Genomic DNA, 27,994 nt, shown 5'->3' with positions numbered 1-27,994 from the left:
ATTGATACTGGTTCTTTTTCTTTAATAGAAAGTCTAAAATAAAAAATAAACATTAAAATTGATACTAGTTCTTTTTCTTTAATAGAAAGTCTAAAATAAAACATAAACATTAAAATTGATGCTAGTCCTTTTTTTTAATAGGAATTCTAAAATAAAACATAACGTTAAAATTGATGCTAGTCCTTTTTCTTTGAGGAAGTCTAAAATAAAACATACACATTAAAATTGATACTAGTCCTTTTTCTTTAAAAGGTATTCTAAAATAAAACATAAACATTAAAATTGATACTTGTACTTTTTTCTTTGGTAGGAAGACTAAAATAAATTTTTTTAAAGAAAAACATACAAACCCATAAAAAATCAACATTCTGATTAAAACTTGTAATAAAAATATCATATTATATAGTTTTGAAACAAAAAGTAACACCTGACAACTTCAAACTGCTTGACGAGCGTTACAAAACCAGTGCCTTGCTTTTTTGTAGTTTTCTTTGAGTCTTGCACCAGAAAGGTGCTGCCACTGCAGACATGAACTGAACTGCAACACAAAACTTGGTTTTTTTTTTTTGCGTCTGCATCACTTTTTCAGACTGAAATGCAGATATATAAGTGACATTTTAGTATTCAGCATTCATAAGACTAATAAAATAAATTCTGTCAATAGTTAGATTTCTATGCAATGTGTGTACAATATTTTTTTGTATTAATCTTTAACGTCGTTTTGTCTGGTTTTCATGATTTTTGTAGTCCTCGTTTCACGTTTCTTCAGTTACACATAGTTAAGGTTAATGACATCTAGCCACAGTATATAATTTGTGCATAAATAGTTTCCTTAAAATATGTATTTCATATCATCTTGATTAAAAATCTGAAATAGAACCAGCAAAATAGCAAAAGCTAGCAAAGCTATTTTGCCGGAGCAGGCAGGCTATTTTGCCGTAGCAGGAAAAATATATAGCCACTGCCTTAAAATAATTCTGAAAGTGACCTGCACAACATAAGCTTCTCGTTTTAACTGTCATCACTTCTTGTTAGTTTACGAAAAAATAGTTAATTATATATCGTCTCAGAACTGACCCCCTATATATAACTTTTAATGAATTATTGCTTAAATTCAGAAACTTGAGACCGGGACCAAATCCCACTTTTAGAAACACTACAGTAGTATTTCCGGAACAGTTGTGAATTAAGAATTTTTGTACGCCAATATTACCAGATTACCTTCTTTGCAATCGCCGATAAATTTCCATGTTTTATAATGTAAGATTTTAACACCATTGTAGTACAGGTTTTAGTACTTAATGATAACACCATGGTAATCTGGTGGGAAAAGTCAAATAACGAAAAAATACCAAACTCCAAGGGAAAGTGAAACGGAAAGGCCCTAACATATATATGGCAAATGTATTGGCTCAAACACATCAAACAAATTGCAAACAACTATCATATTCCTTACTTGGTACAGTAATTTCCTTATGTCGAAAATGGTTGATTAAACTTAGTTTTATAACTAGCATTGTAGCAAAACCTCGTGAACAAGACCAAAGTTTTATGATTAAAATTGATCTGTATTCCGCTATATCCAGGGATCTCCATGGATGAAAATTGAACGATGGAGGAACTTTCACCATCACAAAACGTGTCTAGGCCGTACAGTGTAGCGCGATCGAAAGTATTTCATTCCTCCATATAAGGAATGGGGAAAATGCTATATCATTGCTTATTTAAATTATATTTATTTGAATTTTCATAATAGAAGTATAAATATTTTCAATAATTACCGTTTGTAACCATTAAAATGCCAAGCCTTCGTGTTCACCCCTAGTTGAGAATAACCAAAAGCTGTTATGAAGGTCCCCATGTAGTTGTCTTGCTATTTTTGGTAATTGTAATGGGGGTTAAAAGTCATGTGCCGATGATGTGAAGCTTATTTTTCACGGACACTGACAAATTTAGAAGTCATGAACCCATGACCGGTATGGCTGATTTGCAGCAACAACAAAACTATTCGTACAGGTTATGTAAAAGGTTAAAGAGATTTGTAAAGCAAACGTTGACAAATGAAAAGGTTTTTAATGACTTAATCTAGAAAATTGATGCTATGCAACATGCATCTTTCAAGTCTGAATAGAAACGGAAAAAGCAGATGTATCAATTTGATTGTAAACTACGAAATGATTTCGGAATTACGATACGATATTTCTTTACAGGAAATATTAAGTTTTTACTTTTTAACTTTTAAAGTATTTCTATATTATCGTTACAGCAGTACTCGGGTTATTTGCGATGAAATAATAATTACTATTTTACGTCTTATTTTGTACTTCTTAAAAAAAGGGGGGTGCTGATTGCGTAAGTCAAAATAAAAGCAGGAGTTCGACTTGTTAAACTGTTTTCTTTGTATCTGGAATATTAATTAATTTATTTAATCTAAATTATCATAAGCATTTGCGGAAACTTAGTTGAATAATTCGACAAATAAATCGTCTGTTTTCAGATAATATTCTCCTGTCTGGGTTGTTAAACTACCTGTACAAGCTTGAAGGTACAAGTGATTAGCGATCTTAATCCGGATATCCCTCAGGCGTTAGAACTGTATTGGATTATAATATAAAAAAAGCCTGAGGGTTGTGCAATTACATGCATTTGATTATAATTGCTAAAAAAAAATGGCGACCGTCTATAAAAACGATAACAGTTTTGAACGATGAACGATGGCGGAAGACAATTCAACGATGGTGCAGGTCATTTGACGATGGCGCAAGACATTTGAACGATGGCGGGGCGCCATCGTTAAACAGGCCATGGAGATCCCTGTATATCAACTGGTATTTGACCAACCCCTACTAGACAATTGTGATATCAACTACATGTAACTCATAGTTTTACCAACTAGTTCATCACAAACAAGTTGACAAATATCATGGAACATCATGAACATGGCTGTGTGTTTAACATGATTAAAAGCAGTCTAGTGACGCCTTCTATGTAGGAAGGTGTCCAAGAAAAAAATAAAATAGCCTTGCCAGACATCATAATCATTTGGACTTAAATACATCTAACAAAACAGATTGGCCTGGGCAGGGTACTAAATATAACTAATATGACTAATTATACATCCAACATATAAAATACAATAAGTACAGATATGAGAACTCGCTGAATTAATGTTTAACATCTATCATGTCTATTGAAGGAAATCATGCATCAAAGACTATTTTCTGACTTGTTGTGTTTTGGCTATAATCTTGGAAACAAATATGACAGATAGAGTGGTACTTAAAACAGAGGCGGATTAAGGGGGGGGGCCCGGGCCCCCTCTTTTTGGGAAAAAAATTGGTTGCTTATATAGGTAATCACTGAAGCGAGACTGGAGCGGGCCCCCTCTTAGGTCAGTCAGTGGGCCCCACTTATGAAAAATTCTGGATCCGCCACTGCTTAAAATTGCAGCAAAATTTATCACACAGATATATAAGATCTATATAATAAGTCAAAAGTATCAGTCTATTCCTTGTATTGGTACATTAATTGTTTTAAATGAAACTAAAATGGATAGTGACAATAGTCAACAAGTTAGAAATAAACATAAATGAAAGCAATTGTAAGTTGAATCAATAAAGTGTCATTATCCTTAACATGCCGAAAGGACAATTTTGACCAATGTTGGGAGTTTCTCCCTAGAAGATAAATTGACTAAAATTGAAAAGTACAAGCTAAGTTTATGAATAAGATAATCTGAATGAAATTGTTGATTTGGCCTTAAATCACAATTTCAACTCATTTTTCTCTTTAACAAAATATACATGTATATAAATGTCGAGGCTAACTTCTAATATCGTATACAGAAAACAATACAACCATACAGTTTGACGTTTACTTCATTATAACAGAACTACTAAGGCGACGTCGCACACTGACGTCAACCCTAGATACATAACAGTAAAACGCGACGTCTTGACTCCCGCGGTATTCTCAACAATCATGTATATACTGAAACTTGGTCTATCAACACAACACAAGATTTTTTTACCCACCCAGATTCTATTTTTAAATAAGGTACAAATATTTGTGTTGCAATGAATCATTTTTAATGCGAGAATTTCAGTTGCAGCCTTTAGTTTGCTCATATAAATAAGTGTATGAAAATACAATATGAAGGATTGAAAAAGACAAAAGATTGATCAGCAAATAAGTCTACAAATAAGCAGGGTTACAAATTAGCGGAGGTCCGAGGTCTGTGAACTTTCACTTTTGCAAACAGACCTTCGTTTTGGTTAGTACCTACGCCCGACGGACATGACGGACCTTCGATTTGAAGGAAAATAAAAATAGTATTTGCCGACCTTTTTAACCAAAATCTCCAAACGATCTCAAAATTTATTTTCCATCTTGATTATTCATGACAGCAATGTTCATTTTGTTGAACCGCTAGGGTTATACCGAAAATTGACAACCAGTAATGTGTAAATCCAAGCAAAATCATATCTGACTGACAAAAACAACACTGAAAAACAATTGATGCCTTAAAACCGGAAATGCAAAAAATTACAATACCGGATTAGATTCCAGGGCGGATAAGGGTAATTTCGGGTTTGTAGATCAAAATAAGACTTCTAGACAGGGGACAAAATACATCTATGATGCTGAATTATAAACACTAGAATTGAAAACCAAAAGATATAGTTCTGAAATGAAAGAAAAAGCAGGAAATATTTTATACTGAAACTCAAAATTAAATTTAGTTCACAAATGCTCATGTCAAAATCACAAAAACATGCGACAGGAATTTTCTTTATCATTAGTAAATGTTCATATTCCATGCAGATTTTTTATAGTGTAAAAACATTACTACAATTCCAAGAGGTAATAAATTTCTTGTCAATTTTGAAGGGCCAGTAAAAATCTAGAAGTCTCTTACTGTTTACAGAGGAACTTAAATATATATATATAATAGTGTAACTTGATATGATACACTTAAACAACTTTGAATTTGAACTGACTGTTTGATATAAAAGTATAACTAGTATTTAATTACCAATAGTTGAGACAACACATCCACCCACAGTGACACCATCAAAATACAGAAGAAAAGATTATTTGAATTTATAAAATGCAAGCTAAGATAATTACATTTATTAATAAACATGTTATGCAACAGTGATTTTGACAATGAATCAAGAAAAAATTAACCTTACACCAAAAGCAAGTCATCAATTTTGTATCTGAGTTAGGAAATATTTCAAGTAAAAATAGGACCTGGAATTTAGGTTGTGGACCTTTTAGTTTTGAGTGTCAAAGGTCCTGGACCTTCCAGTACCAATTGTTAATTTGAACCCCTGATAAGTCAGCATGACCAAAATGGTCAATTGACCCGTGAAGGAGTTATTGTCCTTTATAAACATTTTTTAACAATTTTTTGTAAATTTTTGTAATCTATTACGAGAATCATCTATATATACAATTGGACTGATTTAACCAAACTTGGCCACAATCATCATTAGGGTATCTACTTTATAAAATGTGTCTGATAACCAGGATAACTGTCTGTTATAAAGTAAATTTTTCTCTGTCAATACAATTTTACATGTTTTTCTTTTTATTTGATTACAGATTTATAAGGATTTAGCTGGCAAAGGTTTAAAATTTTCAGTCATGGAAAAATGTGGAACTTGATATTAACAGAAATGGTGATGGAGTAAAATGGCCATGTTTCGGAACGTGTTTGGAGGTTGTGTATCTGATAGGAGTACAGAGGCCATGCGACGTCAAAAGTAGGTTTGATGCTTACAAAGTTATTTTAAGCTTTCTCCCCAGGACTTTGTTGTAAGACAGTTATTAGTGTGCAACATTCAAAAGGGGCGAAATATACCAGAGGGACAGTTAAACTCAGAAATCGAAAATAAACTGACAACACGATGGCTAAAAATGAAAGAGACAAACAGACAAACAATAGTGCACATGACACAACATAGAAAATTAAAGAATATGCAACACAAACATCACCAAAAACTGGGGGTGATCTCAGGGGCTCCAGAAGGGTAGGCAGATCCTGCTCCACATGTGGCAACTATCGTGTTGCTCATGTTTTAACAAATCCGGTAAATAGTCTAATTCAGCAGGTCTCATTCATGACATGTGAAAGGGAAGGGGATTGTAGTTATGAAGTTACTTATTCACCTCTAACATTATAATGCTGTGTCTATGACTATAATGATGAACTGTTGTTTGCACAATAAAAAAAATAAAAAATAGATTAGGGATGTCAACTTAGTGAACAATCAAATACTCTGAAATCACAATGATCAATCTTGGAATTTTGTTCATTTCATAATAAATCCCAATGATAAGTGCACACAATCAGGGCTTTCCATTGAAGCCGGTAGCCGGCGGAAATCCGCCGTTTGCGGTGGTTTCAAGTGCCGGCTGCTTCACTGACAAAAATATAAATTCAAAAAGACAAAAATATCTTTTTCAAATGTTTACAGGCAGCCGAGAGACGCAAAGTCGCGGTCACGATAAACAAGGATGAGAAGTCAGTGTTTACCTTGGACTAAATATAGTTCACATGAATTCAGGTCACTGATTGGTTGTCTATTTAAAGTCAGAATGCATTGTTTTTTTTCAAAGATAACAAGAGAGACGTTTCCGGTGGTCATTGAACGATAACAATAGAGACGTTCAGATGGTCATTTTTTTTGGCTTTTAAAACGTGAAGACAATCAGATAGGATGACAATCTTATGTTATGGAATAATAGCAGTCAAATTAAGGAAAATATAGTAGATTATATTGTTCATAATCTGGAAAACAGTATCTTTTGAAGTTCATTTTTCAAAACCCACGTGGTGTTCAGAGAATCAAGGTCAAAAACGAAAGTGAATATTGTCGACTCGACCACAAATAAATAATATTTCCAAATGATTTATGTATCCGACTTATTGAACAGTATACAAAAAAAGCGAAAATCAGAGGATATATCAATTTTCTGTCAATGCTTGAGAAATAATTGTTTGATTTAAATACGCGTAACAGTCTTTATAGAGAAAGGGGGGGGTCATTTGTTTACAAATGCACGTAGTTATGCAAAATAAATCGATCAAGATTTCTAACAAACCGAATTATTATATAAATAAAACTCCTTTAAAAGTAAATGAATTTTAAGCATAAGGTAATAAAAATAAAAAACTATAACATAAAAAAAAATGAAATTTCTTTGAGATTTTTTTTTTCTTCAATTTCATACATAAAAAATGGTCATTTGAAAGTAGAAATTAGGTGCCAGGAGATTGCGAGAATGCAGGATTTTGCTCTATTTATGGCAGAGCTTCTGGGGCCTTGAGCGGCCCCCAGACCCCCTGCCGTAAGGCACCAAGCTTACAGCTTGGTGGGCGTCCCGCTTCGCCGAACGCATGTTACAGCCGCCTATTATTTTAATTGAGCCTTCTACTTCAATTTCAAGGGAAAGCCCTGCACAATAATTTCTGAATTATTGCGAACCAAATGAAGTTTACCACAGAGTCATCTGCTCTTGACCAAGGTATTTAAACTTTTGCAAGTTTACCTGTCCCATTGAATCAATACAATAGCTATTGTTCTCTGTGTAGTTAATTCACTTGGACATTTAAATTTCTTCTAGGAGAAATCTATCACTCATTGATTAATTTGCCTGACCAAAAAAATATCTTCTTTGTTGATTGAAATACATGTATAAACTCACATAAACTGCATGTGATACAGTATTTATTCAATTTCAATAAAATATTTCAATCTGTTCAATCTAAGCACTGATTTAATTATGAAAAGTTTATTTTTTAACTGCTGCATGCAAAATTAAGTTTCAAAGAATTTGCATGTTTTTTTGTTGTTGTTCAGTAATAAAGAATACATTTATGAAGACCTTTATTTAAGCATTATCATGTAGTGAACAGACTAAAATAAAGCAAATTTTAATAGGTAAAATGTTGAAATTTGATCAGAAATCAACTTTTTATTTTTAAATCAGTGTTTATATCAAACAAATTGAAAATGTGTTATTGATTGAATAAATACAACATCACATGCAGTTTTATAATTACTTATTTGTACATGTATTTCCATCATTGACAGTTCAATTTTTTGTTCAGGTAAATTAATCAGTGAGATAGATTTCTCTTGCAAGAAATTTAAAGGTTCCATTGAATAAACTAAACAGAGAACAATAGCTATTGTATTTGTTAGATGGGACAATAGAACTTACAAAAGTTTAAATGGACAGGTAACAAGCAGGTGAATCTGTGGAAAACTATGATAGGGTTTGCAATAACAGTTTTTTTAGGATGCAGTATCTAAACACATGTATATATATACATGATATGATACAGGTCGTAGAAAGAGGCGAAAGATACAAAAGGAAATTTGGTTTCCATTCTCTAACATTAGTGTGCCTCAACCAAATGTTATGAAACAGTTAAAGTTATACTCAATGTTTATTACCACAAAACACAGATCAGTTTTGTATTTTGGTGTTGTCACTTTTATCGTTCTAGAGTGATGCCCCTTTACACATGGAAAAATTGCTTGATTATTTCAACCATATATTATGAAACATAAACACAATGCTAACTACCACAAAACTCAGTTAAAGTACAAATTTGGGTAGTGTCCCTATTACAATTCTTGAGTTAATTCCTTTTATAACATTATATGAAGGTAGGGGCATCACCTCAGTCCCATGGAGGCTCCTGGACACAGTCCCAATTTATTTTAAAACAATTGCTGGGGACAAGCTTATCATGTGCACAAGGCACAACTGTTGATTAACTATTTTTGATTACAGATTAAAATTTGGAGTTCCACTGCACATTGCTTTAAAGAATGGATATATACCTGTCTCCCTAGTTGTAAGTATTATTGGTAATTTTTATTATCATTTTGGTCCAGATATTGATCCTGTTATGTGACTTTGTCCACACTTTGCTGTCAATGATCTGACAAAATTAATTCAACTATCAATTCTCGAAATTATCTCATCTGCCAATAAAATTACTGCATTCAAAATTTTGAAGGGTGCATACAAATATCAAGATCTATCCTCCTTCCATTTAAAGCCAAATTATTAGATCAGGAGGCAATAGGTATCCCATCTATCTTTTATTGTTTAGGTCTTCCTAATGCTAAGAATCAGACAAAATTAAAATTGATAGCAAATTTATTACTGCAATCCAACAATTAACCATATGTAGCCAATTTACCATAAAACTTTTTAGTTCCGTTTACAGGAGAATTATGGTATACCAATGTCTGTCAAGTCTTGTTAGCATTTTCATGTGTGCAATTCTTTCCAGTTTTTGCTGAGACTTGTATCATAATTTTATATCAACAAAGTCTCAGTAAAGTTTAAAAATCAGATCAACTATTTTGATACGCATATTTAGAAACAGGAAGTATAATGGTATACCTTTGTCCATCTGTGAACAGCATTTGAGACAACATTTAAAACTTTTTAAAACCAATATACCTGGAAAATTAGTGAATTGTTTACTGTGGATTCATTTATTTTCGTGGGTACCAATTTTTGTGGATTAAGGAAAACATACATGTTCGTGGATATTTATTTTCATGGTTTTGCCGAAGTCTGCATACAAGCCTAAAGAAAACTTAAGGGTATAGAATGATTGTAAGGTGTATATGTATTTCTTGTTTAGTTTATATGACCTTGACCTCATTTTCTTGGATCATATTAAGTTTATGCAAGTTTAAAGCTTAAATGTTGTGTCCATATTTCTTCAACTGTTCAGGGTTCGACCTCTGCAGGAAAATCCGATTTGCTGTCTCCCTTACAGCCTCTTGTTTTGTTTTTGCATTGACATATACCTTAGTTTATTTATTTTACAGGAACTTTTAGTCTACATAGCACATGAAGGAATGTTTACTGCAGACTTATTTAGACGTCCTATTTATTTTACAGGAACTTTAAGTCTACATAGCAAATGAAGGAATATTTACTGCAGACTTATTTAGACGTCCTATTTATTTTACAGGAACTTTTAATCTACATAGCACATGAAGGAATGTTTACTGCAGACTTATTTAGACATCCTATTTATTTTACAGGAACTTTTAGTCTACATAGCACATGAAGGAATGTTTACTGCACTTATTTAGACGTCCTATTTATTTTACAGGAACTTTTAGTCTACATAGCACATGAAGGAATGTTTACTGCAGACTTATTTAGACATCCTATTTATTTTACAGGAACTTTTAGTCTACATAGCACATGAAGGAATGTTTACTGCACTTATTTAGACGTCCTATTTATTTTACAGGAACTTCTAGTCTACATAGCACATGAAGGAATGTTTACTGCAGACTTATTTAGACGTCCTGGAAATCCTGGTGACACAAGAAGAATTGTAAAGAGATTGTCAGAGGGCAAACCTGTTATTTTCCAAAATTATAATTTGTATACATTAGCATCAGTTGTAAAGGTAACTGTCAATCACAAACGGTACAATTATTCTTTTACATTTCATATTATGAAACTTATACACAATACTTATTACCTCGAAACACAGATCAAGTTTGATTTTTTGTGGAGTCACTTTTACCGTTCAAGAGTAATGGCCCTTTACAAATTGAAAAATTGTTGGATTTTTTGTTTCTGTTCTATAACTTAAGTTTGCCATTATCAAATGTTAACATAGGACCCTATGGGAAATAAAAATGTATTATGGCTTTCAACCTAATACAGAAAGTCCTATGGCTTTATGAATATATAAATATGAATTGAAAACAAAGGTCAAAATCTAGAACATCAAATTTACCTATGTCCTTTACCTCAATTTCAAGGTTATAAACCAAACTCCTCAATTTAAAAGACCCTAGAATGTATCCATGGTTAATGAGTTATGTCAATTAATTCACATTTTTTAAAATAAGAGGGGTGAAAACTCTCATTCAATGTTTATGGACCCATTTAATGTTTATCAACCAAAATTTTATGATTTACGACATGTCACAAATGATGATTTTATAATAGCATGTTGTTGGTATCTTGTATTTTTTACAAAAAGAAGTGAGAATAAGCCAAAACCCAAAAATTAAAATCTAACCTTAACCTTTAACCTTGACCTAGCTTCTTTTTTTTGGACCAAGAACCTCAAATCAAGATGGTTCATGAGTTACATTCCTATATCACTTATGTCAAATTCAAAAGGGGAAATAGCTCTCTTATGGAGACTCCACAAATAAACGAAAAGACCTAATTAATTTTGATGAATTATTTACTTGCAAATGAATTATTTTTGACTTCATGGAATCCATATTATTGAAAACTTCAATTAAACCCCTTAGCTAGAGATAGATTACACATGATTTATGCATGTTCGGTTATTACAAGAATGTCAAAATTAAAAGTGAAACAAAGGTAAATCATATGATGGACTGATTCAATCAACAAAAAAAATCATTCTTATACAGGTAAAAATAAAAAATTTACTTATTTTTTAACCTACAATATGATTTCAAACAGACATAGAAAAATCCATTCGCACGAGGTCCATATCTATTTAAGAAATAATTCATGGAAGCCATAGATTTGTTGGAAATTTACACATGGCCTGGGCCGTGATATTTGAATTTGATCCTGAGTGTAGGGAGGGTATAAATTCTTTTTGTTATGCATCCAAATAACAATAAATGTTCTGTAGTTTTTTTTTAAATTGCAATTTTTGAAATGATAAAATCTGCATAGCAGATAGGTTCCAATACATGTGGATCTACGTGGGAGGTTCATTGTTACATCCATTATTGTGTATATGTCTAAGTCTGCGCTAATTAGATATAGGAAGATGTGTTATGAGTGCCAATGAGACAACTCACCATCCAAATAACAATTTATGAAAGTAAACCATTATAGGTCAAGCCTTCAACACGGAGCCTTGGCTCACCCTGAAAAACAAGCTATAAAGGGCCCCAAAATTACTAGTGTAAAACGATTCAAAAGGGAAAACCAACGGCCTAATCTATATAAAAAAACGAGAAACACGTATAAATTACATAAACAAACGACAACTACTGTACATCAGCTAAGTATAGATATATCAAGAATTTAAGCACATCATATAAGAATTATGTATATATTCATGTTTATGTTTATGTTTATATCGTGTAGTGTAGTTTTGAGGTCATCTTGATAGTTAATAAGATGGCGTCTAGACTAAAATACACACAAAATTCTGATATATATTATCTAGTATATGCATTGTTAACTGTTTATTTAAGACTTATAATAATTTGGATACATGTTTTAGTATATGTTATAAATCAGTTGTGAGTATTTGAGTCAAATAGCTAGTGCTTCTTTTATAGATATTAAAGGGTTAAATATTATATTTATATACTAACCACAATTTTCAATATTTTGGTTAAAACATCTTATGATTATGTTTTAAGTAAAACATATTCTATTGATGAAATATTAATTTACACTGAATTCACTGTAACTCTTTTTACAGTAAATTTCATTAATCCTTAGTGCATAATAAACATGTTTCTCCAACAAGAAATTTCTACCTGTGTAAAACACCAGAAATTTTGAATACATGTAAGGAGATTGATAGAAGATTTATGGTTTTAACACTCTAGAACTGATAGCTGCTATACGAGATATACACTCAGTAAATTGATTTTATTTCTATTTGTACAGAAATTTTTGCTGAGACTTCCAGGTGGTATATTTGGTCCTGAAGGTGAACAGACACTTCTACATGTTTTAGCCATTGGCCATAAAATGGAACAGTATGAAGCTGTACACAAGTAAGAAGTCAATGTAATGTGATAAATAACATGTGACCAATGTCATGTGATAAATAACATGTGACCAAGGTCATGTGATAAATAACGTGACCAATGTCATGTGATAACATATGACCAATGTCATGTGAAAAAAACACTTTGCGGCTTCATTATTATTTGTTGGTTACCAACTTATGAGTATTGAGAATTTTGTTGGTACAGGCGAACCACGAAATTTAATGTTCAGGAAATGACAAATTTTACGTAGGCTTGTATGCAATCTATTGCAAAACCACGAAATTAAATATCAACGAATATGCAAGTTTTCCTGAATCCATGAAAATTGGTACCCATGAAAATAAATGAATCCACTGTATTCAGTAACAATAGAAATTGACTAATGGCACCTACAACTTAGAGTTACAAATTTGCTGGGCTTGCCTCTTGATGATGTGATTATTGTTAGAACCAGAAATAAAGTGTATGATATAAGAAGATGTGGTGTGAGGTCCAATGAGACAACTCACCATTCAAGTCACAATTCAGTTGGTCTTATGGTAGCATGTTTTTCCATGAGGTGGAAGGTTGTGGCTTTGGACAATAAACATTAACTTCATTGCAAGGTCACATTTCATGTCAATTTTAGGATTAGGAACATAGTATAAGAAACTAGCATAATGTAATTTTCAATTCAAATTACATATTTATTCCGTGACTTAATTTCAAACCTAACTGGGCTTTGTTGGCTGACACAAATGTGTTTATATCCGGGTGCTGGAATACAGACTTTTGTGCTGAAGTCTACCAAATTTCTATATAGATGCAAAATAGTATACGCATAGGTATTATGTATCCTGCTTCTATTGGAAACAAACAGATACATTAAAATCATTGTTTACGTTGCAGTCTAAAAATTAACGTCAGTAAAATAAAGGTACTTGTAACTCACATTGGTGATAGACTGTGTGTACGGCAAGCTACACAATTATCCAAATATTTAATTTGCCCGAATTGTTAAAATTCATTTAACAGGACATACAGTAATTTGTTACACCTATATTACTTTTTAGCAATTATAACGTGGTTTAGAAATAATCACTTAATCATATCGGAAAATTTTAACAAAGCCGATCACATATGTTATACCTTAGCATATGTTTATATAAGTTTTTGAAAAAAACTGTTTTTTTTAAATCCATGTACTTAAACGTTCAAATTCCCCAAACATATACAATTGATCCATGCACTTTATTTTGATATTCCATCGTGCATTAGCAAACAAACAACCATTGCACTTTAGTGAGAGACACCATCACACTTTAGAGTCCTACATATATATATTAAACAGACCTCTGCCTACCTGTTGTTTACAAACATTGCAAGCAAAGTTTTGTGTTGCATACATGTACTTTTAATGAAAAGCTGTAATCCAATCAACAAGATTAACGTCATCATAGGGTAAATCGATCACATGGTGATAACAAATTGGGTTGAACAGGTAAAATTTCACCTGTGATTTTATAATGCAGGGAAAAGATTTACCATTTTGTTTAAAACTGATAAACGATTTGGTTTACTGAAAATTTTAGCACCATGGGCAAAAAAATATAAATTGCAGGAAGACCGTCATCACCGCGGTAAAAACTTATATCGTGGGCCAGCTGAAAACACTGACTAATATTTTATTATAATTTGAAAATTGATATAACATCATATCTAATTTAAGAGCACTATTTCTAGTAGGAAAATAATATCTTATTTTGAATTTACTTCATTGGTTCACAGAAATTATGTTTGAGTTATTTCCCTTTGAACAGAAATGGTTGAATTTTAGTATTTCATAAACAAATTGAATATTTGGGGTTCTTCAATATTAGCATTCCAGCAATGTACATGTTCTTAGATTTTGAAAAGCGGACAATAATAGGTAATGTCCAATTTCAAAATTTTCAGCTCTTTGACCACATTTATGTTGTGTCACAAACTTATACTGTGTCAAATATTCAATATTCATAAGCCAAGTTGTGAGCTGTAAGTATACATTCAAACTAAGTTCATTCTCAGAATCTAAATCTAAAAGTTACCAACTAAAATTCTCAATCTTTGAAATTCTGTCTAAATCTATGTGTTATCTTTCCTTTGGTTAAGTCAATTTAAAACGACTTTATCCTTCCACTTTTTTTCTATAAATGAAACCCCTGAATTTAGTTTTTATACGACCACAAAAATTTTAATTTTTTGGTCGTATATTGCTATCACGTTGGCGTCGTCGTCGTCGTCGTCGTCGTCGTCCGAATACTTTTAGTTTTCGCACTCTAACTTTAGTAAAAGTGAATAGAAATCAATGAAATTTTAACACAAGGTTTATGACCACAAAAGGAAGGTTGGGATTGATTTTGGGAGTTTTTGTCCCAACATTTTAGGAATTAGGGGCCAAAAAGGGCCCAAATAAGCATTATTCTTGGTTTTCGCACAATAACTTTAGTATAAGTAAATAGAAATCAATGAAATTTTAACACAAGGTTTATGACCACAAAAGGAAGGTTGGGATTGATTTTTGGAGTTGAGGTCACAACAGTTTATGAATTAGGGGCCAAAAAGGGGCCCAAATAAGCATTATTTTTGGTTTTTGCACCATAACTTTAGTATAAGTAAATAGAAATCTATGAAATTTAAACACAAGGTTTATGACCATAAAAGGAAGGTTGGGTTTGATTTTGGGAGTTTTGGTCCTAACAGTTTAGGAATAAGGGGCCCAAAGGGTCCAAAATTGAACTTTGTGTGATTTCATCAAAAATTGAATAATTGGGGTGCTTTGATATGCCGAATCTAACTATGTATGTAGATTCTTAATTTTTGGTCCCGTTTTCAAATTGGTCTACATTAAGGTCCAAAGGGTCCAAAATTAAACTTAGTTTGATTTTAACAAAAATTGAATCCTTGGGGTTCTTTGATATGCTGAATTTAAAAATGTACTTAGATTTTTAATTATTGGCCTAGTTTTCAAGTTGGTCCAAATGGGGGTCCAAAATTAAACTTTGTTTGATTTCATCAAAAATTGAATAAATGGGTTCTTTGATATGCCAAATCTAACTGTGTATGTAGATTCTTAATTTTTGGTCCAGTTTTCAAATTGGTGTACATTAAGGTCCAAAGGGTCCAAAATTAAACTAAGTTTGATTTTAACAAAAATTAAATTCTTGGGCTTATTTGATATGCTTTATCTAAATATGTACTTTGATTTTTGATTATGGGCCCAGTTTTCAAGTTGGTCCAAATCAGGATTCCATATCAAGTATTGTGCAATAGCAAGAAATTTTCAATTGCACAGTATTGCACAATAGCAAGAAATATCTAATTGCACAATATTGTGCAATAGCAATTAATTTTCAGTTGGAGTTATCTTTCTTTGTATAGAATAGTAGTTGATAATATATGTTGGAAATTTGCCAGACATGACTATGATGTCATTTTCTATTTTTATTTGCCAATAACTTTATGTAAATAACTTCATTGGAAATTTGCCAATATAAAATGTTGCTGATGAAGCTTTTTTTCCTTATCTTATCTAAAATGTTTTTAGATAATGTATGTTGGACATTTGCCAGACATGACTATGATGTCATTTTCTATTTTTATTTGCCAATAACTTTATGTAAATAACTTCATTGGAAATTTGCCAATATAAAATGTTGCTGATGAAGTTTTTTTTATTGTTTTATACAATAAACAATGTATATTCACTTTTACTACCAACCAATCTTTACCATTCAGTGATAACAAGCACTTTATTTTACATTTTAATATTTTATGATGTATTTAAAAGAGTAGTTATTGTTGCAAACTCCATTAGAAATTTGAATTGATATCAGTTTTGGAAAAAGGGAAACGGAGATGTGAAAAAAAAGGGGGGGGGGGTTAAAATTTTTCTCATTTCAGATTTCATAAATAAAAAGAAAATTTCTTCAAACATTTTTTTGAGAGGATTAATATTCAACAGCATAGTGAATTGCTCAAAGGCAAAAAAAAACTTTTAAGTTCATTAGACCACATTCATTCTGTGTCAGAAACCTATGCTGTGTCAACTATTTAATTTTAGATTTAAAAAGTTTGAAGAAGAAATCCTTAATTGATTTGTAAAATCTTGACATTTGTTTTGTGTAAAAAAAAACCATGTAATGTCAAAAATTTGATCACAATCCAAATTCAGAGCTGTATCACGCTTGAATGTTTTGTCCATACTTGCCCCAACTGTTCAGGGTTCGACCTCTGCGGTCGTATAAAGCTGCGCCCTGCGGAGCACCTGGTTGGCTTCTGTTCTCTAATTTTTGAGCTGTTTTCACATGTCTTGATTGGTGTCAGAAAAAAAATTCTCCTCTCTAGTGAAAAATCTGTTCTCGGCAAATGATTGGTCGAAATGTAATTGTGACGTTAAATTTTCTTGGTTTCTTCTAAAGGAGTAGGTCCGGTATGGGCGGATTTTAGCCTCAAAATTTCAGGTTCATCTAATGGAAGGTTTTGAACACTTTTTAAACACTTAAATGTCTATTTCAGTTGATTCAATTAGGTTATGTGAAAGATTTTAACTGATTTAGTCATTAAAAATGCTCCGATTCCAGCTTAAATATGAAAACTATCAAATATGCCAAAAAATGTCACTTTTTAGATGTTTTTTGTCAAAAATGAAAGTGGCCACATCCGTGTTCATCCTCAACCTTTATATATGTTATGTATTATCCTCAAAAACAACTTACATTTCAATACAATGTATTAAGAATGAACATGAATGCGGCCACTTTCATTTAAGACGGAAACCGTCTAAAATTTATCTAAAATGCTAAAATTGTGAAGATTTCAGTAATTTAGCATGACTTAATGATGCTAGTACCCGATGACGCCACACAAAAAGTAAACAACTTTCTTCAAATCTTTGAAAAAGAAGGATAAAAATCATTAGAAAAACAGATTCCACCACTATAACTCATGTATTATGATATTTCTCCACTCTCAACAGTTATTTAAATTTTAATAAGTTAAAAAGCTTGGCAAGCCGTACACTTTAAATATTAAAATTTAACTGTCTCGAGTGGAGTAAAATCTTAACACACTTGTTGTTGTGGAATCTATATTTCTCTAACTTAAGGATGTACACCTCTGAGGAGCCAAAAAATTCTAGCAAATTTATGAAGAAATCAATTAAAATCTTTGGATAACTCATTTGAAGTTTATGCTTATATGGGCAACAAATTAGATTGGAGGAGATTAGGTAGACCTTTTTTAGGGTGAATTTTAACATATGGCAGTATTATATAGAATATGTCCATTTCACTCTACTTGTCACATCTTCTTTGTTTCATATAGAATTTTCATGTCATGAAATAGCTCAATTTTATTACTGAAAAAGTGTTAAAAAAAGTTTAAGATAAAAATAGGTGGTTTTCAAAATCCTAAAAAAAAATCTTTTTCAACTTTTATGATTTTACAGGTTCTTATCATCATTGAAACTAAGTCATCAGCATCTGATTTCACTTTTGTATGGCATATGGTTTACAATGATAAACAACTGTGACATAAACTTTATGACTGTAGAGGCATTATCACGCAGTGTGGCGGGTAGTATGTTTCATACCTGTGCAACTAATCCAGCCAGGGTGGAAAAAGCCAGTAGAATAATGCAATTGCTCATTGAAAATTTTGGTGTAGCTGGTATGTTTGGCCAAGAGAACATAGAATATTTTGCAGAAATTACTAGTACAGAAATGCATATACGTGAAAAATTTAAGTGTCAGTTTGTTTATTCTCCTCCAGAGGACTCATTTGCAAGTAAGTAATACTTTTTTCTACAATTTATACCTTTCTGCACTCATTGTACAAAAAAATTTAATCAATGTGTGGTTGCCGGTGATCTCAGAAGATGATTATATGAGAATAAGGGTCATAACCTTAATCAGCTAAATGAATGAATCAGACTATGCTAACAGGTGTTAATGAAACTTTGTGAGATGTGGAAGGCACTCAAAGTGGACTTTTGTTTCACAAAACATGAAAAATTATTTTTCAATCATTAGAGAAACAGATACTTACATATTTACTCGTGGATTATTGGATTTATCCAATCTCGATAGTTTAATTAAGTTGCCGAGGCTTGGACTTTAAAATTGCTAATCTAACTATCTTGATTGGATAAATCCGATAATCCACTGGTATCAAGGATGTAAGAATCTATATATAAATATATTCTTATTATAGCTTACTGGTTTGTACGTGATTAAAGGATGGTCTATCTAAGAAACATTTATGGGTGTGTACAGGTATAGAACCACTGATTCAGGGAATGATCAGAAAAAATAAACCAGAATGTATTACATCTTTGTAACAAAATAGTTCCTAAGCATAGGCCTAACTTTTAATAACTTATAATATTTAGGTAATAACAGTATCAGATAAAAGATGAGGACTGTATATCATTTTACAATTCCTGTTTAAGGAATAAATCCCTGATAATTGTGCATGTTGAAAATTTGTGAAATAGAATATAGGTATGTTGAATTTCATTTCCCATGGAGACTAATGCAAGAAATAGCAATCTAAGATTCTGTCATCAATAATTAGGTTCAGTCTGAAATTAGAGAATGTTAGACCTCAGTAACTTTGTCACACCACCATAGAATTTTATGTACAGCAGCTTGTTTGGATTACCTCCCTTGTACTACTTTTAAAAGTTTTAAAATATGTTTAAAGAAATGTTGGTCTTGAGGTGATTAGCTATCAATTTATTTTTAGAAGTTACTATTTTAAGCCATGATTACATATGTCATATTCTATTTTTAGACTTTTATGATGTATTTAAATGGGAAGTTATGGTTGCAAACTCCTTTGGAAATTTGAATTTAGATTATGATCATATCTTGAGGGAAAGAATGGAATGTTTTCTTTGGAAAATAGAGGGGGGAGGTGAAAAAAATAAAAATAAGAAAATTCCTTAAAATGTTTGCCAAAAAAATATTTTTTGTTGATATTTTTTTGGTGGTGGTGGTGGTTGGGGGAAGGGGGGGGCAATTAGCAACAGCATAGTGTATTGCACAAAAGCAAAAAATTAAATATAAATTCAAATCATATAACAATTCTAAGTTCTTTGACTACAGTTATTCTGTGTCAGAAACCTATTTTTGTGTCAGAAACCTATTATGTCCTATTATGTTCAATTTTTTAATTAGTATCCAAATTCAGACCTGTATCAAGCATGAATATTGTGTCCATTTTTGCCCCAATGGTTCAGGGTTCGACCTCTGCAGTCGTATGAAGCTGTGCCCTGCGGAGCATCTGGTTGCGCATTGTTAAAAGCCATATATGTTGAATTGAACCTATGTAGTTTCTTAAATCACAGTCATTTGGCTTCTGTTGGATAGTTGTCTCATTTATCTCATTTATCTCTTATTTTACATTGTTTATTATTACTTTTTAGCTATATTGGAAGATGGATTTAATGAAATGTCTCAAATGCATTCATCAAGAGAGCATGTACATGAACAGGATGATGATGTTAAAATGTCTGAGAGTGGATCACCAGAAATGGTTCGATATATTGGTATGAAATCTATGGCACGACTACATGCTGTCTCAACAATTTCTGCACCTGAAGTATCACTGGTTCCATCTCCAGGACTCATTAACAAGGTACAACTAAAGTAGTAAATTATACATTTGCATTATTTGTACATTTTGTAAAGAAATAATAGATATATACTGGTAAGCACTTTTTGTCTAAATTATTAAGCAACTTAAATGAAAAAAATGTGGTCTCATTAAATTAGTGACCAGAAGAAAATGTAAGATTGATCAACCGAGAAGGGGGCCAAAACACCCTTTATTATACCCTGTCCTTTGGGGCCAATTTTTTCCAAATAAGGAGATAACTTTTTTTTCCAGATGTGCAAAGATCTTGTTATTGAAAATTACAAGTTAAATGTTGTAAATATTCTCTACAGTTACCTAGAAGATCAACTAACCTAGCAGTAATGGGAGAGTCGGGGCGCACCCCTTGTCTTGTTAGGTTATTCTTAATACGACTGAATTTTTGGTCAGACTTTCAGAACAAAATAACTCCCTCATTAAAGAAGCATTTGAAAAGTCCAAAATTTTATCCAAAAAAAAGTAACAATTTAGTTGGGAAGCATTTATTCATTATTTAAATATCTTAGTTTACCCCAGAATATTTGTTAAATAACAAATCTCATATAAAGTCAATTATCATTAAAAACTCCAAATTAAATATGATGAAATTTGGCTTAACCAATTAAATAATGACAAACCTGGCATGGTGCAAGGAAATAAATTAAGGACCTATAGACTATTTAAAAATAATATTGGCCTTGAAAAAATATTTACTGTTATAAGTAATTATAAACAATAAACGAGTTAACCAAATTTAGAATCCGTGCCCATGAACTTGAAATAGAAAAGGGAAGATATAAAGGAATACCCTCAGACAAAAGATTTTGTAAATTATGTAATAATGACATTGTTGAGGAAGAAATTTATTTTCTTCTTCAATGTTCATCACTTAAAACTGAAAGGTGCAGTTTCATTTTAGATTTGTACTCTAAATTAACTAATTCCAAAAACTCTAAATGACCGATCAAAATTTGTATGGTTGATGTCAATTGAAGACCCATTTGTTAATAACATAATGATAAAGTTAATAGATAGTTTGACAAAGACTAGAAGATCAAAATTAAGTGATAAAACATGAGTAGCCCCATCTCTTCTTCTAATAATACAACATTACTGATTGTGTTCACTCACTCATTATCTTTGGGAATATATACTGTGTTTGTTGTCTCCCTTCTCCTATATAGTTTGAGTTTTATTGTCGTGTATTGTAATTTCAAACAGTTGAACGCAAAAAATCAAATCAAACTATATTTTTCCCATGTGAAGAGTGAAGTCTTTTTTTTGGGGTCAATGAATGCTATATAGAGGGTGCTTGTGTAATTATGACTCCACCATTACAATTCTATACTGTTAGAAAAACTGTGAGAACATTGAAGGAAACCTGTTTCATTAAGTACTGTTCAATCTTTGCACAGTTCATCAGTCATTATGTACAGATTGAGCAGATTGTTCTATCAAAAGGTCTCCACTCTCCAACTATTGTGTTACTGGGAATAAAATTGTTTGTACAGTATAGAACCATGATACCAAAAACATTGAAAAAACTGTCAAATTCTTACTTAGAGTTATCTATCAAACGGTCAAACTGTCCATGGGGACAAGGTATCATTGTATTGGGATAGTCTCATAACTCCTGTTCTAATGGTCAAATGAAAATAATTGTACAACAAGTTTGCAATAACATTGCAAAGTTTCAGATATGTTGAATGGAAAATGATTGTTGGATTTCACATTAAACAAACTAGGTAACCTCTATAAATTCTGAAATAGGGGATACTGATCTTCAATTTTAATCAATGTGGGTTAATGTTGAGGAAAACTAGAGCAACAGCTGCACAAACTATGTGTCCTCCATTAATTTTTCATTGATTATGGACAGATAAACGGACATTATGAAGCCCTCATCACACCTGCTGTCGCTTCTGCAAGGTGAAGTAAATATCAACTCCGCCAATTACACTTGACACATTTAAACGGAAAGGATCTCCTTTTTTGAGTATTTTAAACAAATTACTTAACGCAATACAGGCTATTTGGATCAATTATTTAAGGTACATTGGTATTACAAAATAATCATAAATATTTTTCAATTTGCTTGATATTATGTAAAATTACTTCATTTGTAGAGACCAAAATCATTTGAAGATAACCTAAATGAAACTGCTGAAATACAGTCGTCAAGGCCTAGCATAAGTAGATTTAATTCTGTTAAGCGTAAACAGCTTGAACGTTTAAGACACAGGTCTGACTGGTTTTTAGGACCAAACTCATCCACAACTTTAGAACAATCACAGCAACAAGAACTAATTTCAGTGGGAAATGAACATCAAGTGCTCCAAGCAAAATCATCAGGGAATAGTGTAACTAAGGCATCTTCTGAAGGGACTGGACTAGATTTACATTCGGATAATGACAGTGTATTTTCTGAATCAAGTCGTAGTGAATCGCCAGCATCAGAACCTGCTAGATCCCAGTCAGTAAGAATTATTCGTGATATAATTCATAGTGATACTTTGGAAGATGTACAAATGTCAGAGACAAGGGAAATTATGAATGAAGATATGGCAGTAGGAGACTCAGACGTTTGCTATTTTGTGGTTGAACATAAGTATGGTGATACAACATAGTCCTAGTAATGTCGTCTTTCTCAGGACTTCACCTGTCATTATTGAACATTGCAATTTTTTTAACTATAGTATTTAGTACTTCCCTTTTCAGCTAACATGGCCAATGAGAGCTGTTGTTTTTTAAATATAGTATTTAATACCTCCCTTTTAAGCTAACATGGCCAATGCGAGCTGTTCTTTTTTAACTATAGTATTTAATACCTCCCTTTTCAGCTGACATAGCCAATGAGAGCAGTTGTTTTTTAACTATAGTATGTAATACCTCCCTTTTCAGCTGACATAGCCAATGAGAGTAGTTGTTTTTTAACTAAAGTATTTAATACCTCACTTTTCAGCTAACATAGCCAATGAAAGCTGTTGTTATCTCATGGCATTTGTCCTCCAACATATTATGTTCTCTAGATTGTCTCCTCAGAAGTGTTTTTAATCAAACTTTATCAGAGTTTTCTTGTGGTTTGTAGTTTTCTATAAATTTTATACAAGGTCCTCGCTTAACCAACCAACATTGTTTCCTTGTACAGTTTAATATTGAACAGTAAATCGCAAATAATAGCCTTTAATCTATATAGATGAAAAATTAATATGACAAATAGATTGATTGATTGATTGTTGGTGTTTTAACACCACTTTTAAGTACCTCTTATAGGCTATTTCATGGTGGCCGTTTTTTTTTGGTGGAGGAGTGCCCAGAGAAAACCACTGACCTTCAGTGGGAAAATTGACATTCCTACTCATTTAAGATTAAAATTGTGTCCATCAGCACTAGCGGGTTTTGAACTCACAACATCAGTGTTGACTGGATAGTGATTTCAGTAGTAGACCTACTTAAACCACTTGGCCACTAAGGAGTCCTAATAACAAATAGATAAAACATAGGACATCTCCTATAGGATTTATTTCCCTTAATTAATAATTTTGACTCCACACCAATTTAATTTCTTGTTCTACGGATTTTTGGACTCCAAAAGTTGGGGCAAGCGAGCGATTTGAAAATTTCAAATTTTTGAGGCGAAGCTTGAAAAGTAAAGGCGAGCTATTTTAATTTTTTTGTAAACATAAAATAGTAGGATTTGACAATATTAAAACTTGGTTTATCACTTGTACTTTAACATTTCTTTAATTTATGAAGTATTATTTTCCCTGTTTACCAAGAAATTATTGAATAATTAAATCTGGTCTTTGTATGTATGACTGACAATGAGACAATTCTCCATCCAAGTCATAATCAGGTTGGGAACAACCCCTTATTCTTATAAATATCCCTTTTAATGAGGGGTCAATATAACTGTATTATATATTTTTTTGTAAAAAACACTTTTTAGTACAAAAGGGCTCATATTTTCCCAAAGAACTACATATCTATCTGGTATTAAATGGTCCAAGAATTTTTTAATTTTCTGGACTTTAACCATGTCAACACATTTACTTTAACAGTTTAATATTATTCAAAATAAGTGGACCCCTCTTTTAGAAAAGTTGTTAAAAATATGTTGTATTTAACCTCTTTTTGAGTAAAAAATTTAAAGTTATCGAAGGTTTGTATAGTAGCACTTTACAAATCCTTGGTATTTCTATTTTCTTTTCTACAACAGTAAAATGACCTCTTGTCTGAAAAGGGGGGGGGTATTGTTCCCAACCTGATAATAACAAACACAGGTCAAAGTGCGGCCTTTTAAACAGGGCTTTGATCAATAACAAACAGCAAGCTATAAGGGATCAGTGAAAATACCAATGCACCACATCAACAAACAACAACTGCTGAACGACAGATCCCTGAATCAATCAGGACAGGTGCATAAACATACAGCAGCTATGGAAAGTTTTGTTTCGCCAGCATACAATATAATTGCAGTTGAAGGCAACTCTTTCAGAAGTTCCTTGTATTTTATTCTATCAACGAACATTTTGTGATAGAGAATATAAGTAAGGGGGAAAGAAACCAATGTTTTGTTCTGTATAGGTATTTCCACTGTTATATTTCGGAGCACTCCAACTTGGGATTAATTGGTTTCACAGATGTGTACAGTGGGGTGGGGTGCTAATAGGTTTTAAATCGTTATATCCTATACAGGTTTAAGACTTTGATCTAAAGACAAATGTTTATATCTTTTTATAATATTTACAAAAAAACGGTGCGGGAAATGAACATGATTACATTTACGGATGCGGGAAGCAGGAATATAAAAAATTTTAAAAATCTGTTTTGAAAAAAAATAGGTGCGGGCAGGTCCATCGAACAAGGAATTAAATTGGTGTGGCCTTAAAGCCAAAAAAGGAAAGGACTTTAGATCTAAAAATTTGTCATATGATTGAAACCATCATTGGACTTGTTATATGAAAGCAGCTTATGATAATCAAAAACAATTTGACAAATTAAAGTCATTTCTATTATATTGGAAGCTATCATGAATTGACATAAACTGTAAACAGAAAAAACGATAAGCAATATAAGAGCGCAAAAAGCTGATATTACTGAAACCATCACATACTGAAGTGCAGTAACTGATTTTAAAAAAAAATTTATTATCTTTATTATATTTATGAGTTATCTTGGTACAGTTAACAAAAGGAATGTCCTTTCTTTTTGTTGTGCATGTAGATGTGAGTGGTTTTGATCCCCAGCATAGTCGAACTTAAGACTCCTATTAGGCATTAGCTGCTTCTTTCACTAAGCAAGCTGCATTTTGGAGTAGGAGAAAAAACCTGTTGTCTTGGAGTCACCACAGGGATCCTGCAGACTTTGTGAACTAGCATTTTAAATCTGGCTTAGTTGGTAAGTCATAGCCAAAGTAGTGTTCATATTCATTACACATTACATGTTCTTATCCTGATATCTATGTTATCAAGGATTTTTACTCGCGTATGTCGGGTACTTGTTTTTTCCTCTCTTTTCATTCATTTTTGATCATGTGGAATGGGAGACATATCAATTAAGCACAATGATTAGGTCCCCCATAGAGTCTATAATATAACTTGTTCATTGTTTCAACTGCTCTGACATACTACACACATTGAAAAGGTACATTAAAGAATAAAATTGAGAATGGAAATGGGGAATATGCCAAAGAGACAACAACCCGACCATAGAAAAAAACAACAACAGAAGGTCACCAACAGGTCTTCAATGTAGCGAGAAATTCCCGCACCCGGAGGCGTCCTTCAGCTGGCCCCTAAACAAATATATGCTAGTTCAGTGATAATGAACGCCATACTAATTTCCAAATTGTACACAAGAAACTAAAATTAAAAATAATACAAGACTAACAAAGGCCAGAGGCTCCTGACTTGGGACAGGCGCAAAAATGCGGCGGGGTTAAACATGTTTGTGAGATCTCAACCCTCCCCCTATACCTCTAGCCAATGTAGAAAAGTAAACGCATAACAATACGTACATTAAAATTCAGTTCAAGAGATGTCCGAGTCTGATGTCAGAAGATGTAACCAAAGAAAATAAACAAAATGACAATAATACATAAATAACAACAGACTACTAGCAGTTAACTGACATGCCAGCTCCAGACTTCAATTACACTGACTGAAAGATTATGATTTCATCATATGAACATCAGGCACAATCCTTCCCGTTAGGGGTTTAGTATCATACCATCATAACATATATGAGAAGATCATAACCCGTGTCATGCCAACAACTGGTTTTTGAATAAAGTTTACTTTACATTGTGCCCTTACCAATATTATTTTTTGTACCATCATTTTCCAGAGGCAGCCTAACCTAAATAAATCCAGTTTTTATATTCTGCTCAATACAATCTCTATATTAAGGCTTAGAGAATCAGAGACAGTAACGGCGTGAATTCTTAGAATTAGTTGCAGTCCAAATTTTCCAACTTTCATCCCCTATTACAAGACGTACCTTTTATATTCATTGGTAATTTTTAAGCTCATCTGACCCAAAAGAGCCAAGTCAGCTTTCCTCATCACTTTGCGTTCGTTGTCACTCGTTGGTTAACTTCTACAAAAATCTTCTCTGTAACTAATGGGCTTAATAAAACCAAACTCTAGTTTAGATCATATATATAATGACCCAACTTATCCTCCAAAGTGGCCGCCATGGCTTAAAATAGAACATGGGGTACTGGTAAAATGCAGTTTTTATACGACCACAAACATTTTTTGGTTTGATTAATGCCATGATGTCATCTTAGTCCAAAGACACATTATTATTTCCTGAAAAAATAACTTTAGTTTAGGTGAATGGATCTCTATGAAATTTAACAAGAAGGTTCAATACCTTAAAAGGAAGGTTTGGATTGATATTTTGGGGTTATGTAACTTATGGTACCAACAGTTTAGGAAAAGGGGCTAAAAACAATTTCAAATGGTCACAACTTGAAAAAACTAATTTAAATAATGGTATAAATGGGTCTTCAGTGACTATTGTAATACTACAATGGGATGAACTGCTTTAAGTTTAACTTCTGGCCAAATTTAAAAACATAACTTGGTTTCAACCTTATTTCACATGATTTCCAAAACCAGGAGAGCGACACAGGCTCTCTAGAGCCTCTAGTTCTTGTCATGAAGTTTTTGCTACTTGATGTTAAAGCAAACATTATCAATCAATCAATGTTGTATTTATGAATGCCAAGCAAGAGAAATATAATCTGATTTATTCATTTCTTTTCTTTGGAAACTACTGTTTTGCAATTTCTCATCAAAATTTTACCACAATATTTTTGAAACCAGCTGTAAAAACGCTGTGTGAAGTGAGTGTAGAGACTGTGCCCAACTGTCCCAATTCTTCAAAAAAGTATGTTCTTGCCCACTTTATTGAACATCTTATATGAAGTAATAATTTTTATTATTTTATACTAATTAGGTTTGTTTGCATGTAATAAAGTGTTACTGTGTTGATGTAGTTATATGTAAAATGATTGAATAACAGAATTTACACGT

General features: G+C 32.2%; 1 protein-coding gene across 1 annotated transcript; it reads left to right on the top strand.

Moving 5' to 3' along the window:
* The first annotated feature begins 1,167 nt into the window (after positions 1-1,167).
* LOC143047174 (uncharacterized) lies at positions 1,168-27,994 on the top strand. The gene is made up of 8 exons (XM_076220158.1): positions 1,168-1,260; positions 5,611-5,771; positions 8,815-8,878; positions 10,307-10,468; positions 12,688-12,797; positions 18,262-18,599; positions 20,242-20,453; positions 22,577-27,994. The coding sequence occupies exons 2-8, from the start codon at positions 5,701-5,703 to the stop codon at positions 23,075-23,077; spliced, it is 1,458 nt and encodes a 485-aa protein (XP_076076273.1). The 5' UTR covers positions 1,168-1,260; positions 5,611-5,700; the 3' UTR covers positions 23,078-27,994.

The sequence above is a fragment of the Mytilus galloprovincialis genome, chromosome 10 (assembly GCF_965363235.1).
Source record: "Mytilus galloprovincialis chromosome 10, xbMytGall1.hap1.1, whole genome shotgun sequence".
In the NCBI taxonomy this organism is placed as follows: Eukaryota; Metazoa; Mollusca; class Bivalvia; order Mytilida; family Mytilidae; genus Mytilus; species Mytilus galloprovincialis.
This window is presented reverse-complemented; position numbering and strand designations above follow the sequence as displayed.

Bases quoted from the DNA above. Each gene is read 5' to 3' on its own strand.
- LOC143047174 (XM_076220158.1), top strand. From the start codon at position 5,701: ATGGCCATGTTTCGGAACGTGTTTGGAGGTTGTGTATCTGATAGGAGT. The intron at 5,772-8,814 runs GTAGGTTTGATG...TTTTGATTACAG, and splicing joins GAGGCCATGCGACGTCAAAA to ATTAAAATTTGGAGTTCCAC. The intron at 10,469-12,687 runs GTAACTGTCAAT...CTATTTGTACAG, and splicing joins CATTAGCATCAGTTGTAAAG to AAATTTTTGCTGAGACTTCC.